The sequence below is a fragment of the Corvus brachyrhynchos genome, unplaced genomic scaffold, assembly GCF_000691975.1.
Source record: "Corvus brachyrhynchos isolate BGI_N302 unplaced genomic scaffold, ASM69197v1 scaffold279, whole genome shotgun sequence".
Taxonomy (NCBI): domain Eukaryota; kingdom Metazoa; phylum Chordata; class Aves; order Passeriformes; family Corvidae; genus Corvus; species Corvus brachyrhynchos.
In genome coordinates, this window is record NW_008246060.1 from 8,157,384 (window position 1) to 8,173,364 (window position 15,981).

Here is a 15,981-nt window from a genome sequence, read left to right on the forward strand (position 1 = left end):
GGAGGGCCGTCTGCCCCCTCCACAGCCCCAGAGACCCCCACCCTAAAACACACCAACATCAGGGGAATGGTGTCATGGTACTCCCACGATCACCCATCCACACGTACACGATGCTTTGGGTTTGGTTTTAAAGGACACAGAAGGTTATACCAGGGGAGGGGGGTTGTTGGGGTTTTTGTTTATTTTGGCTTTTTTAGAACACTCACAAAGCCTACACGTTTTGTTCATTGGGAAAGTCACTGTTAACAGCCAATAGAACCATTAGGAGGAACTGGGAAGACAGTGGTAGTAGGTGTTTTTGTTGATTCAAGTACAGAGAAAATGAAGAACAACAGGTCTGACAGCACGGCATGAATCAGGGGTGGGACAATAGAGTGAGGTGTTGCCAAGCAGTCAGAAGGAAGCACGTTGGTTTTGTTGCATCAGCAAAGATGTTTGCCTGGGTGCTGTATGAGAATGGCAGTGCCTCAGCAGGAGGGAAGAGGAAATGGGACTATAACATGCCTTCTCTTCTCTTTGCAGACAAGGGCAGAGGGGTGCATGTGGGCAGAGGTAGTACTGTGAAAGGGGACTTGGCAGAGGCTTTATTTAGAGTCTCTATCTTAGTATTGAATTTGTCTGTCACTTTGAACTAGAAAGAAGTTGTGCCCTTTCTTTCTTTCTCTTCCCCTCCCTTCCCACTCTTATGTATGAATAATTGTCATTTGAGAAAAACCTGTATTCATGGCATGGCTCAGTGCTGTGGTGTCCGAGGCATGTGATGACATCCATTAATTACAGCACCACCATATTTACCCCCTTAACAAGGCTACCAGCCAAGTTCCATCATTGTAGATCTGTGCCCCCTGTGACCCTTAGGAAATACTAATTTGAAGCTGACAACAAGCAGCTCTCACACTAAGTTTTTGTTACCACATCAAATTACCCTCCATACTATGCCTCAGTGTGGAATTATGGTAAAGGCTGGGGGTTTATTTTGTATTTTAAAGCTTTTTCAAATCCCCTTAAGGATACTGTTCTTCTTACATAAGGCAGAAAATCAACTGAGAGCACACACAAAGCAGTCAGGTGTTGTCCTAGTGATATCAGTCAGCGTACCAAATAGCTAAAGCTACAGCCAGGATTGCACCCCAAAGTTGGTAAAAATGAACTCAAACAAGTACAAATCATTGTACAGTCACTGGCTTATCTTCCAAAGTGGTAGGGAAAATTAGGGTAAAACTAGTAATTAAAGGAAACTGTTAAAACTCTTAAGGACATTTGTCTAAGCATTAAGATGCTATAAATTCATAATAGCTGAAGTAAGCCATGGCTTTTCATGTCTGAGTTTCTTTGTTCACTTTTGCATAATGTCTGCAATACTCTCACCTATCTTCAAGTGTCATTTTCTACAATCCATATCAGCAAGTCTGCTTCCTCCCAGACACGGGGGCAAGTCAGGCACAGCAGCTGAAGACAAACCACTCACAGTGGGAAGCTCAGCACACCAGAGAGCGGAATTCTGCTTTGTTTCAGTTGCCTCCACCAGGCTCCCTTGGCATTTCTGAACACTTGTAGCACAGTATCAGAAATTACTCCAGACAGCTGCTGTTCAGCAGTAATCCAGCCTCAAGATGAGCTACACTGCCTTCAGCTTTTCATTTGATTTCACTTGGGAGTCAGATTATTGCCTTGTAAACCCCATTCTGACACCATTATTGCTTAATTATAGCACGCAATATACAAGTATTTGGTAGTCATCATCTCTCACATCTGCTACATAATTTCAGTCATCGCTGCACATTAGTGGCTCCTTTGAATGGTCACAGATTCATTGCAGTTCTTTCTAGCATGTCCCATTGACTGGCAGAAGTGAACCTTGTGGTTAACTTCAAGAAAAGTAATTTGCATGAAAGCAAGAGAATGATTCTGTGAGGAAAAGAAGGACTATCTGGGTGAATTAATTTTCCCAACAGCAGAAGAAACCTAGGTCACTTAAAGCAGTAGCAGACAGAATGGAGGACTAGGAAAGTGATCAAGTTAGCTCTCTGGAGTTGATCTCAGAGAAATGGCTATAGGACACAATGGCAGAAAAAAAAAATCCCCTTAGTTGTCAACACACTGAGCAGATGGATTATGTTCCTGCGGCTTTACCTTTTAATGAATCCTTACAAATCTTATGTTTCAAATCTGCACATGATAAACAGGAAAGGCATTTTAGTTGTCCAAGAACATGATATATATTGTGCTCTTATATAAATATTTGGATGCTGTAGCTATTCAAAGCTAAGTCAGGATATTTTAGGGCTATATTCCTGGATATCATGTGAATTCCCTGGATTCCGCTTGGGCTAGACAGACTGGATTCATCAGTGGGTCTGATCAGAATGAGAGCTTTTTGGTATTTGGTACACAGAGGTTCCAGGAAGCCTTGTGCAAGGAACTCCAGCACCTTTCAGGTGCCCGCTGCAGCTGCTCACATGGATGCCCTTGAAATGGGGCACTACCCAAAGGAGCAGAGCAGCCAGCCAAGCAGGCATAACCATGTCATTATGGAGTTGTGTGGGAATTTAGGACAAGGTCATTTGTCACAGAATGATCAGCTCAGAAAAGATGAAAGAAAATGGATAATAGGCATTTATTTTTCCGAGGCAGAAATTCTCTGGTGATCCATGTCTGCAATAGCTAAAGGTTTTCAGCAGTTGTTGTTTCTCCCTTTTGCTTAGGAAAATGGAACAGTGAAAAAGATCATTAGCCAGATGACACAGAATCTCCTGATGGCCCTCTCTGCACGGAGCCAATACCAGGAAATCAGAGAGAAATTCCGGCAGCCCGTTACTGACAAGGGCACCATCCTCAAAACCAAGCCCCAGTCAACTCAAAAGGACATCCTGAGTGTGTGCTGTGACCCTCTGATCCTGGCACAGCAGCTGACCTACATCGAACTGGTGAGACACTGATTGGGGGGCAGTATTCTGTTTTCCATTTACTAAATATTAATATATTCATCAATATGAATTTTGCTATGGCTTCACTGAGAGCCTCCAGTGTATTAATAGCAAAATACCAAGTCAAGTAATGAACAAGAGCAATTAGGTACACTGATAAAAGCACCTCACACACCTACACTGTAGGAAGATAAAGTTACCAAAAAGTTCTCTTAACCTTGATTTTTTTCACTGAACTCTCTGTTTGTCTGTACAATGACAATCTCTCCTCTCTCCAAACACAGGAAAGGGTGAGCAACATTTACCCAGAGGATCTGATGCAGATTGTCAGCCACATGGACTCCCTGGATAATCACAAGGTACAAAAAGGTGTACAGAGGGAAAAAGAAACAAAAATGAACCAGCGTAAAGGATAGTACTCCATCATTTTGAGTACAAGAAAGTGCAAGAAAGACTGACATTTTCTAAGCTTCTTTAAGCTCATGCCTTAAAAAATGTGCAAGAGGATTTTATCAAGATATGAAGAGGAAGCTCATCCTTTGGTAAACTTTGACTTTATCATGACACAGGGGAGGTTTAACGAGCGACCTGTTCTCTTACAGTGCCGAAGTGATGTGACCAAAACCTATAATTTGGAGGCCTATGACAATTGGTTCAATTGTCTCAGCATGCTGGTGGCTACAGAGATTTGTCGGGTAGGTATTCATAGAAAACAAGATAGCAAAGGGATCCTAGCCTTAAGGACAAGAGGCAGGCAGTGGTCTAAATGAGATTTAAACATTAGCAGTGCAATTAAAGATAATAGCATTATTCAAGCATTAAGTTATTTGCATGCTCATATGATTAAGAGTTCAAGGCTATGTTCTCTAATTTTGTGCAGCTGCATTAGTCATGCAGTGAAATGGAACTTGTGTGGACTGAGTTAGGAGCTCTTCTGGATTTATCTTTTTTTAAATGCATCAGAAGATTCTTTAAAAATACTTATCTTTAAATGCAGATTTACCAAAAAACAGCTGTCCTTCCACTGCATTTAGATAACATTAGCACTGTCATATATTTATTTTAAATTTATATTCATTCATTCTGTTCATACAATATTCACTGCAGAAAAATCAAGAATAAGCTTTTTTTAAAGTCTGGAAAGAAAGTGGACTACTTTAAAGGTTAAAAAAAAAAAAGAGGGAAAATAACCTTATTAGAGGTTAAGGTAACTTCTGTCATATAATAAGCAAAGAAATGGAAGGTGTATTGCCCCAGAAACCTTTTTTTTTCCTTCATGTGTGTTCTCTTTTTAGCTTCTTATTAGATTATTCTTTTTAGATTTCTATTAATTCCAGTTCTATCAAATGGGATTTTCACTATTCCTGCTTGGTCAGTAGCCCTTCTGTGGAAATCCCAAAGCCTGCTGCATTTTCATGAAGTCCAGTGTACTGATCCTAAACTCTTCAGATTTCCTGCTCTCAGAAATGTATTGCAAAGGCACACCAAGACACTTCCAGAGCTGGCTGGTAGGGCTCATACATTTAGTAAACCATCAAAGAAAGGTTTTAGCACACTGAGGGCTAAGCCAGGCCTTCAACTGCTGAATCATTTTCTTTTGATATGACAGAAACTAAAGTACTTAGGTCAGAGAGTTTGCAGTCACTGCTTAGGAGCCATTTTTATATAAGCCAGACAGAACTTTTAGGTTTAAACAGGGAAAATACTTTCATGAATGAATGCAGTCCAGGCAATAATTAATTTTGCTTTACCATTTATAAAAGAACTTGCAAATCAGATGTTCAGCATCAGTTGCTTGATCCTGTGCATGTTTGCATGAGTGGGAATTTGTATATTTGCTCATCATCACTACCTGCTCTCAACAGGTCCTTTGGAAGTACAGGCGGCAGAATGAGAACAGCAGGATGGGGCAATTGTTTTCTCTCATATTTAAGTTCCATGTCCCTGATCTTAAGTCTGTCCAGTGCTTTCCCCCCCTTCTTGAGAGGTTTAAATGCTTTACATACATTCTTTCTGATAGCAGTGTCACGTTATCTTCCTTTTCCAGTAACAGGAAATTGCTGAAAGTGTCCAGCGTGTTTATGCAAAACTGCCTAAGACACAGAGGACTTCCCTGTGTAAACAAAAGTCTGCACTCCCCCACAACTACACAAATAATTGGTAGTCACCCCAAATATTTCTGCTGTTTTATTAAAAATTAATCTTAACAAACTATCCTGAGGCCTATATTAAGATTTAGCTGGAAAAAGTGCCTTTGGCTGGACAGCCTATCCAAAATTCAGACCATCCCTTCTCTCTTAACAGACCTCGGTGGTTTTTTTCCAGGTTGTAAAGAAAAAGCAGCGTACGAGAATGGTGGAATTTTTCATTGATGTGGCAAGAGAATGCTTCAACATTGGAAACTTCAACTCGATGATGGCTATTATCTGTGAGTACCCTTAACACAGATGGCAAAGGGCGCTCCATTTTACAACCTGACTGGTGAGACTGTGCTCATACTTGCCCTAAATTGGCCAACCACATTAGCATGCACACTTTCACAGGGACAGTATCTGCCAGTGACAGATTAATGTGTGGATAGGTGAGCTTTAGCTACAGCTTCTGATTGTCAAGCTGAAACACCTTCCAGAATCTTATGATATATGTGCTGATACATAAGCCCAGTTATATTAGCCCTGCATTTTTTTCAACTCAGTTGTTTCTTTGTCTCCTCTCTCTTTGCATTCAGCTGGCATGAACTTGAGCCCTGTGGCACGGTTAAAGAAAACCTGGTCCAAGGTCAAAACAGCCAAATTTGATGTTTTAGAGGTATGTATAGTTTTGACTTTATATAGAAATCAAATAGTTTCATCCAAACCTCTGCTACTCTGCCAGAGATCAGAGACACCTCTGTCAGTGGTTACCAGCACATAAACATTATGAGACCGTTTCCTCCATTTCAAACTCTCTAGATTATTTCTTCCTAGCATATTTTTGCCCATTTCACATCAGAGTTTCCACTCCAGTGAATTCTGCCGTTAAAACTAATTAGAGGACTCCACCTAGTGGAGACCTGCATGCAAACCAAACCTAATTGGAACCATCGTCAGAAAGAGAGGTGACAGCAAGGAGAATCTTGGTTTATCCCCGAGAGTCATTTATGATTTCCTTTCAGTCTGCTTTGTTAGTGGAATAGATGCAAAGTCAGTACAGAACCCTCCTTCCAATGAAGGTAGAATTTAGAAGAACTTGCACCCAGACCTGAGTAATATAAAGGTACTCTGTCGTGAGAGTTTAAGAGGGGCCAAATGAAGTTACGGAGAATGAACTCTGATGGTTAGAGCAAAGCTTTTTATTTTTAGGAAACATGCATTACCTGACTGCCTTTTCCACCCCCTCTATAAAAACAGCACCACATGGACCCATCCAGCAACTTCTGCAACTACCGCACAGCCCTGCAAGGAGCGGCGCAGCGCTCCCAGACCGCCAACAGCAGCCGCGAGAAAATCGTCATCCCGGTGTTCAACCTCTTCATCAAAGACATCTACTTCCTGCACAAGATACACACCAACCGCCTGCCCAACGGGCAGATCAACTTCAAGGTAGGGCTCTGCTCCGACAGAAACTGCACTGCCACGTAAACCTGGAGTACTGTGAGCATTTCCCAGCTTCGGACTTCTGGGTCGTTGTATTACCCATTCCTTCAGTGCCCATGGGATCCAGACAAGGTGGTATCATTGTCTAGGGGAGCTGATTTAAATCAAATTTCTAGGAAAGCCAGCAGTTGCTTTTCTGTGGCAGCAAGCCATGATATCTGATCAAATTTAAAAGGTAACTTCAGCCTGAGTCATCATCCTTAGCTGATTGCAGTTTAGCTAGCTGTAAACACTACACACAGCCAGCAAATGTTATTTATCAGGTCTGCAAGGAAGGTTCTACAGCTGCTGGGTTCTCTCTCCCCAGTTAATAAACAGGCACGTCCAAAAGACCACAGCCCATCAAAAGTGCTTCTTGACAAAATTTTGTCAACATTGAAGCTGTGTAGGTGGAGGGGTCACACAGAACATACAGGACAAACCCCAATTAATTGTACATTTCTTAAAATCCTAGGAAGGAAAGAGTACCTAAATGTTCTATATATTATTTTGATTTCCTAAATTCGGAGAGTGCTTTATGAGAAAATCAGGTATGTCACATTTCATTTAAATAGAAGTATAGAAATGTAAAAAGTAAAGCAAATAAAAACTATTTACTGTCCAGCTCCAGTCACAGGCTAGTGTAGACACTCAATGCAGAAAATAGGCACCATTATATATGAAGAAAAGGTTGGTGAAAAAAATTGGAGGCAGAAGATCAGATGGTTAGCTGATAACAGATGAGGAATTAGCAGCAAGAGGGGGAGATGAAGGGAGGCAGAAGAAGAAAGAATAACAAGGAATCACAGAATATGCTGAGTTGGAAGGGACCCACAGGCTGCACAGCACCACCCTCAAGAGTCACATCATGTGCCTGAAAGCATTGTCCAAATGCTTCTTGAATTCTGTCAGGCTTGGTGCTGTGACAATTCCATGTAAGTCTGAGTAAGGGACGGTAAGAAGCAGCATAAAAAGAATAAGACTGAGAAGCTCTAATATTTCAAAGAAAGCAAATGCTATTTTAATAATATTCTTTTAATTACTTCATGCAGAAGTTCTGGGAGATTTCAAGACAGATTCATGATTTCCTGACATGGAAGCAGGTTGAGTGTCCTTTTGAAAAAGACAAGAAAATCCAGAGTTATCTACTCACAGCACCTATTTATAGTGAAGAAGGTAAAATCCTTTATTGAACATTGTGAGTCTTTCTACATGTTAAAATACAGACAAAATACGCAGATGAAAAATACTAACATGCAAAATCATATTTTATTAGTAATTTGATAAGTGTTGCAAAACACTTAAATGTTGCATTGGCTTCTGATGAGGAAAAATTTCATTATATTTTTGCAAAGTTATATCTCCTGTATTTTAACCATTAGATTTTTTTTTTTCGGTTAAAGAGCTCAGGTATCTGATTTTTTTTTTTTTTTTTTTACCAGCTCTGTTCATTGCATCTTTTGAAAGTGAAGGTCCAGAAAACCACATGGAAAAAGACAGCTGGAAAACACTCAGGTATGAGGCTTCCTCAGAACATGAGTCTTTCTGCAGACACACAGAAGCCTGTGACCATTAGCTTTTTCTGTCCTATTTGCTACCCAGCTTAAAACCATAATACAGGTTTTTTTCCTTCAAAATTTAAACCTGAAAAAAAACCAGTGGGGCTTGGATTTTGATACAGCTTTTCCAGCCAGGTCTATTGAGGCTGCAAGGTCACTGCTGGGACTGTGACAGAGAACATCCTTTGTTTAGGCTATCAAATACAGTAAAATAATCTGCATTTGTAGCATTGTTCAGACATCATTTTCTCAGGGGAGCAAACCTACAGAGATGCTAAGAGAGCGCTCTCATCGTAGCTGTGCACTTACAAATTAAAGCTGTCCGTGTCATTAATTGTTGTCTTCCCTGATGGGGGAGACAGGTAGAGTTTTGCCAGGAGAAAAAAGGAGGCAAATGGGACTTCATGCTTCTCAGTCTCCTCTTAGGTGTTTATTAATTCTTATCTAAGGAGTACAAGCCACTGGCATGGCTTAAATATAGCACAGAGCAGAGAATGCAGCAAGAAGACAACTTATCAAGATTTCACAGCCTTTTTAAAGGTAAATTACCCAATGAAAGCTTAAAACACAAGATATTTTCACTTTTTTACCATTGTCCAACAAGTTCCTAAATCACGTAGACAGGAACTGTGGAATTCTGTATCCAATCATCCCAAACCACTATTGCTGCAAAATATGGAGTTAGTGAAGAAGGAGAAAGAAGCTTTTAACTACAACTTATCCTCCATTTTGAGGTTTTCTACTTCTATCTATTTACTATTCAAATAGACCTAAAACCTCTAAATTTTTCACCCTGTGATCATCTCACATGGTATTCTATCACCTAATTCACACCATTGTAGATTCTAATTCTTCCCAGAGGCTGGGAAAATTTTCCCATGGACAAAGGTCAAAACTAGTACTGTTCAGGGGGGTAAAACCTTCCAAAACAGGCAGAGAAATATTCTCTGAATTCTAGGTTCCCACAACAAATGATATAAAAGGATGAAAATTTCTAGGAAAATGCTAATTGTCAGCCTCCCCTAAGGAATAAAGTTTCAAAGACTCCTCATCCTTCTGAGAATAGGAAGCACCAGTCCCATGTACATGACGAGATCAATTAATTAGAATTTTTCCAATACTGAGGCCAAGGCAGAGAGATTTGTAAGTCATGCTAAACATTAAAATCTAACAGATCTGTTCCAGACAGAGAATGAACAAAGCCTGCACGCCCTGAGCTTTGTCGAGGCACATTGTGGCTTTGCTGTCCTAAACAAGACACTGTTTCCCACTGATCCCAGCATTTCTTAGGATGTCCACATGAGCTTTTCACTTATAACCTCCATGCAATGCACCTTGCATGAAATCCAACAATGTTCAGCCTGCAGCAGTTTAGGATGACAGAGGAACACATGTTACATGCCTGAGCTCATCCTAAGGGCCTGAGGTAAAGTTATGCAAGTTAAATTTTCATCTCATTTAATGTCAGCATCTTTATTGAAATGCACAGATTTATTCCAGTTTCTAGCAGTTGAAAATCTATCCCTTGAAGAGAGGCTTTCAGCTAATGATGCAAGATAGATCTATTGCCAAAACTGAAAAACTTCATTGTGACAGAAAAGATAATTGTATTTTTTTTATTTTTTTGTCTTTTAGGACAACTCTGCTTAATAGAGCCTGAGATTTTTGGATCCGATTTGCAGACTTTGAAGCACATCTAATGGACATGTTTTTACAACCTGAGTGAAAGACTTTGGACTGAGCTAAGAAAGACCTCACTGGATGAGGTCTGTTTTGTATATACAGTAACTTTTATGAAATAAAATGTGGTAAATATTTCACATGTCAACCTTAAGGCACTTACTGAAGGGTTTTGGGTTTTTATTTTAAATATAAGGGCAGGGCCCTGTTCTCAGAGATTAAATGTATCATGGGAGATGGTATCTTATTCTATCAGCATCCAAATTTTTATTTTTTATTACTTCCACCAAAACAAATACAAGTTCAAACACACATCCTAACTGAAGCCAGTGTTCAGGTTAAATACCCCATTGGACCAGTATCCTACAGAACACTCAGTATGTCTCCCTAGCTTTGAAATGAAGGCTCTCCTTCAAATCAGCAGAATTGTTCACAGATGTTCACAAGTGTTTGTTCCTCTCCTCCATCAGCAATTAGTGCCTTACAAGGTACTGAGCTTGTGTAGTTGTACCTTCTGACGCTGGGCTGGAAGTAAGGGAAATAAAAATATGGATGTCTCGAAACCAGCTACAATGTACTTTTTAAATAAGTGGAGAATTATGGCACATGAAGTAGAGTATACCTGCCTGTAACACTGATGGTGCAGCAAACCTATTTTTGTTACATGATTTCAAGAGATAAGAGGGGGTAACTGCTGGGGTCTGTGCGTTTGTGTGTGAGTATGTGTGTGTTGCACATGTGGGGATGCACACATGTCTAAGTTTTAATACTTCTGGGAACTATCCTTTAAATTCTGGCTGTCAGAATAGTTTGTGTTTTCTTTTTGAAAAATCAGGGAATTTTTTTGTTTTGTTTGAAGAGAAGAATGTCTAACCTAGATTATAATCTCTGAAAAACAGGCCTAATATGTTTGTTTAAAAAGAAGTTTTGGAAAACAAAAAAATCAGCATGGGCCAGGGAAAGGGAAGTAAACTCAGATGTCTAATTTGAAGTTAAGGCTAAAGTTTCCAAAGAATTTCCTCACCATGAATTGGTCATTTAATTCCATTGGTTCCTTTGAAAAGTTCAGTCTGTACTTACAGACAGCTAAAACAAAGACCAGTTTAGAATGTAAGTTTTTTTCTAGTCTTTTGCAAAGCCATGATTAACTGTCTGGGACAGAACCCATTGAAATCTAAGGGCAAGCACTCTAAGAAATTAGTCACCTTTGAACAAGTCAGTACCAAAGGCGATCTGCAAACCCACTGATGCTTGCCATTTCTAATTTCTCCTTTTAGTATTGAGTTTACTCCTAATTTGAATATCTAAGTACCTGGAGAGTTTTGTCAAGATTCAAGGTATTCCTTTCCAGGGGAGAAAAAAAATATAGTTAGGACTTCATCATCTGATCTCTGAGTTGAGAAAGAAAAAAAAAAATAGGCTCAGATTAAAACTTATTTTGTCCAATGAACAAATTATTACCCACAAATACCTACTTTTCCAGTAATTTTTCTCTGAAGGCTTGAGGGCTGAATATATGATAATAACTCAAGCCAGATAATTAGACTGGGCTTTTCTTTTTTTTTCTTTAAAAAGAAAAAACAAAAACAAACCAACAAAAATCCAACAAAAACAGTTCCTCTAGAGCTGACAGTGGTTACAGCCTCCCTAACACAGCCTTGCAGAGGACCTCTGCAAGGACTTATTTAAAAATGACCAGCTCTAGGTAGATGGTATTTACGTTATTCTGCCTTCTGTTGAAGAAGGGGCAAGACTTGCTGGACTGAGGGTCTGGTTTATTCCAGTCCAGCAGACTCTCCTTGCTTGAGTGCCTACAGCCAAGAGCAGTGCCACTGTTTGATGAAGCATCTGCAAGCACTGAGCAGAAATTTGCTCTATTGGCCCTGGAGTACGGTGAAAAATTAAAAAGAGCTTTCCCTCTTTGACTTCCCCCTTGGCAAATACTTAAAATTGGAGGAGTAAGTTGAGGTAAGGAAGGGAGACAAATCACCATTTCGCTATTCCCATAGCATTGGCATCAAAGAGAAACAAAAGCAAGTTACACCATGAGGAAGGAAGAAGTAGAATACTAACTACTAACAAGAACAGCCCAGGAAAGGGGAAGGGATAATTCTTATTACCTGCTGCTATTTTTCCTGTGCTGAAGTGCTGGCCTTCAGCCCTGGATTCCAGTAAAAATATTTATACTGTATTATTACAGTGTTTTGCACTTTCAGAGATGTTCTAGTTAGTAACATTGTCAGACACTATACGAGGGATTGTATATCAGCTTTGTTTATGGAACTGAAGTTTAAAAGGGATGCTTAAAATTTAAGAAAAAAATATATATTTGAAATGCAATTTTAGAACACTTTCTGTAAATGTATAAAAGAGCTTTCACATGAATGTGCACTTCACCGGTCAATCAGTCCAAGTACATACTTGAAATCCATGCAGTATCTACATTGGTTCCCTTTTATTTTTCCTCCCTACGTTTGATACATTCCTTAAATACTGTGTTTTGCTATTCTGAGCTGAAATGCTAAATATAAAGCTGTACCATAAAGCAGGATATTCTGTGTTTGACTGGATGTGCTTGCATTAATAAAAAAAAAGAAATTGCTTCAACCATGATTAACTTTTTCCATTGTTATTTTTCACTTGTAAATGTATCAAACCACAACCCAGAAGCTGAAGGAGGTGTGGAAGTCAATATGGTCAAATGAACCAACTGGTTTCTTTCTGACATGAAAAGCTATAGTATGAAATATTTAAATGTCTTCCAACAAAGGCAAGAGCAACACTAAGGCAACGATATGCTGCCACTTCTAATACTCTCTCTGCAGTAGTATTTTATGGATTTGATAGGGTCTGTGCTACAGAATATTTTTGTTCTCTCAATGGAAGTGTGTAACAGTTCCATTGTGTAAAAACACTTTGTGTCCTAAGAGTTGAATTTCATTTTTTCCTCCCTGTATTTGTCTTTGCACAGCAGAGCACAGGAACATTTGCTGGCTGCAGCAGACTGCAGGGCTTCCTGTGGCAAGGTTCCGTTGCCATTTCAACAACCCAGCACCTTTGGTTGCAACCACCACCCTTTGTCATGCCCTGCTGTACAGAAGCAAAGCCACTTCTCCAAGGTCACACAGAGCACAGACAAGCACAGAGCTGTAAGCAAAATCCAGCTTTTCTGCCCCAGTGCCACTTCCTTTCTCAGGGATATAAGCCTTGGGGAAAAAAAAAAAATTACATCTTGGAAGTGCAGGAGCTCTGGAAAGCCCCGTAAGCATTTTTGGTGTGTTGGAAACTCTCTAGGGAAACGGTTTTGGTAACCAGAGCAGCCTCACAGAGTTGAGCAGTGCTAGGCTCAGTCATCACAGCTCATTAGAAAAGATAATGATGTTTAGCAGCATTAAGAGGATCGAGCAGATAAGAGTCTTCCTGATGGCCAGTTCACACTCGTAATTAATACGAATATTGCGTCCCTGAAAACTCACTTCCAATTATGTCCCATCCAGTCATTAGGATAAATTAGCTATTTACACAGGCATAAGAGTAAACAATAAAATTGCTTTCCAGGCACTTCACTGCCACTAGAGCACAACACAGGGTGACAAGCAGTAGCTCAGTGCCAGTAAGGTACCCTTAGTTATGTTAGCAGCAATTTGATTTATCAAGTTAATAATTCCCGAGAAACAGCTTTCTTTTAGCAAATAACTCATGGGCAAAATTCAGCTGAGCAGTTAGCTGCCAACCAATATTAGTATACTTTTGGAGAGAAATCAGTAATTCTTTTGACGATGTGCTGACATATTTTCCCTTTTCAGCCTTCAATGTATGTAATTTTATCAGGGCAGCCCCAGTTTCCCAGCTAACCATAAAGGCCCACAGGCAGTGTGTGGAAGCACAGTTTTGAGCTTGTTCCCTGCAGCAGTTGAATAGGGCTGTGTGGACAGCAAGATACCTTAAAAAAAAAAAAAAATCAAATTGCAGAAAGAATGAATCTACAACTGTTAATGCATGTCATCAAGGAAGTTTCCAGACCAGAAAGCATGCAAATAGTAGCTTCTTTCAAATGCTTCCTTTCATGCTTGTCCCTGGCAAGGCAGGGATAACTGGGAATGTTTTGAGGTTCCAGCACATTTCTATGGGCTCTGACAGAGGTTCCCTGACAGTGCAGAGGTTTGCTGTCCTTCACTGCTTCCCAAGGTGGTCTTTGGAAGAGAGAGAAACCACACTTGGGGGTATTATTCTGCAGTGACTTGGAGGTACAACATAAATTATAAACATCTCTCCAACATAATAGCAATAAAAAACTGAAACATTCCTAGTGTGTCCAATGTTATAAGCAATTTTCGACGCCAGCATTTTTATGGCTTCTGGATAGCACATTCAGCTTTTGCACAGAAGATGGATGCAGTTGATTGCTGTAAGATAACTTAGGAATATTGGTTTATTTTTCTAATGAAATATTTAAAAAGCAATCAAGTCCTGTTGCAAGCAGGGAGTGCTGGACAGTGTGAGACATAATCTGCCCTCTCCTTAAGAGGTGTGAATGAGGAAGAAATTCAAACCACCAGGAAATGCAACAACCAATAAATACACTGTTTCTGATCTATTAGGATGCAGACTTTACAATATCAGCTACTTAGGCTCCTGACAATAATAAAGGCACTTAAACAGAGAATCCCTATAAAAAACAGGGGTTGGCAAAAACATTACATAGTTACTCTAAACTGTTAGTAGCACCTACCAGGAAACAAAACCTCCCACAAAAACCAAAACTAAACACACACAAAAAAGTCAAAACCCAGGTCTGTGGCCACACAGAGGAGTCCTGTTTACAAACCCACTTCAGCACTAGGCCTGGAGACCATTTTATAGGATTGAAAGAAAGCTGAACACAAACCAAAGCACCAGCTTCAAACATCCTCACCTAATCCAAGGCAGAAAAGCAGAAACTTGAAATTTAGTGGAAATTGGCTTCTAGTATTTCTAATCTTATCTAGCTTCTTCAGATTCAGGAGCAATCTTAAAAGTAATGTGATTCTGTTTGGGGGCAGAAGCCAAAGGAGTTCCAACATAATCTCATTACAGAGAAAATAACTTAACATCTTTTTAATCCCTGTCACATGAGCACACTACGGCCTCTTCTGATTCTGAGACATTAAATTCATGGCATCTTGCTATCCATCAGTGTCAACACTGAAAGTTGCCTTTAAAATATTTACACAACACCCATTTGTTTACATTCAATTCAAAGAAGATACAACACTAATACAACTAACAACACTCCACCTCCACAAATATTTATTAAATCAAAGAAAAAAGTACAACATATAATCAATCACAGCAACAGAGCACTGGGGGACTCAGCAAACACAGTTGGAAGTGATGGAGTTGACTGAAATCTTGAATGTTTATGGCACTACCAGAATTTAATGAAACAGTGAACAATTGTTGTCTGGGGATATAATAGCTCACTGTTGAAGAGCAGATCTCAGTTCGGAAGAAAAAAAACCACTCCTAAAATATTTCAAAAACATAAAATCCAAGCAAGCAATGAATACTTTGGCAGATGCAAACAAGTCCATTCTGTTTTTCTATACACCTCTTCCCTCACTTTACTACTAAAAAATTTCAGAGTAGCCAAGTATTCCAAAAAGAATTTCACAAGAACCTGGCAGCCAAAAAAAAAAATCACTTTTGCAAGGTTTTTAAGAGCACACAAACAGAACCCTCCCCACCTCTGACATTTGCTCTGTGGATGCATTTACAGGCCAGAACACCATCCCAGCTGGTCTCCAGTACCTGTGTGGCCCAGGAAAGGCTGTGACTTGCAACCTGAGAGTAGCCAAAGCTGTCTCAGAGCTGCTCTCCAAAACGTTCCTGAGCACCAAGCAATCTCAAAGGGTTTTATTTTTGCTTCAGCCTATCCCTTTAACATGATCATTTTCCCCATGGATTGTAATGAAGTCAGCAAGAGGGCACTTAAGCTTGCATAAGGCTGCAGGAAATATGTCAAAGAGTTCGGGCTCTCGCAGGGCCAAAGCTGTGCTGTGCCTGTTAGCTCGTGTTTCCACAGCTCTGCTCAGCTTCACCTCCTGGCTCCTCCACATCCATCACACTGGCAGAGTATCATTTTCCCCCTGCTTCTCACAGAAGCTCCCCAGTTGTTTCACAGCTGTGACTTTGCTGCCTGGGCACAGCTGCCACTGCCTT

The 15,981-nt window shown here is 40.0% G+C and overlaps 1 protein-coding gene across 3 annotated transcripts in view; it reads left to right on the top strand.

Annotated features, from left to right (window-relative positions):
• Positions 1 to 12,393, top strand: part of RASGEF1A (RasGEF domain family member 1A) — a 157,293-nt gene extending 144,900 nt beyond the window's left edge. For all 3 annotated transcript variants that reach the window (XM_017746388.1, XM_008642814.2, XM_017746389.1), the window contains 9 exons: positions 2,706 to 2,927; positions 3,212 to 3,286; positions 3,530 to 3,622; positions 5,253 to 5,355; positions 5,656 to 5,735; positions 6,317 to 6,508; positions 7,594 to 7,717; positions 7,984 to 8,056; positions 9,736 to 12,393. In XM_017746388.1, coding sequence (XP_017601877.1) covers positions 2,706 to 2,927; positions 3,212 to 3,286; positions 3,530 to 3,622; positions 5,253 to 5,355; positions 5,656 to 5,735; positions 6,317 to 6,508; positions 7,594 to 7,717; positions 7,984 to 8,056; positions 9,736 to 9,760 — 987 coding nt within the window. In that variant the 3' untranslated portion in view covers positions 9,761 to 12,393. The remainder of the gene's footprint in view (positions 1 to 2,705; positions 2,928 to 3,211; positions 3,287 to 3,529; positions 3,623 to 5,252; positions 5,356 to 5,655; positions 5,736 to 6,316; positions 6,509 to 7,593; positions 7,718 to 7,983; positions 8,057 to 9,735) is intronic.
• Positions 12,394 to 15,981: the final 3,588 nt, after the last annotated feature.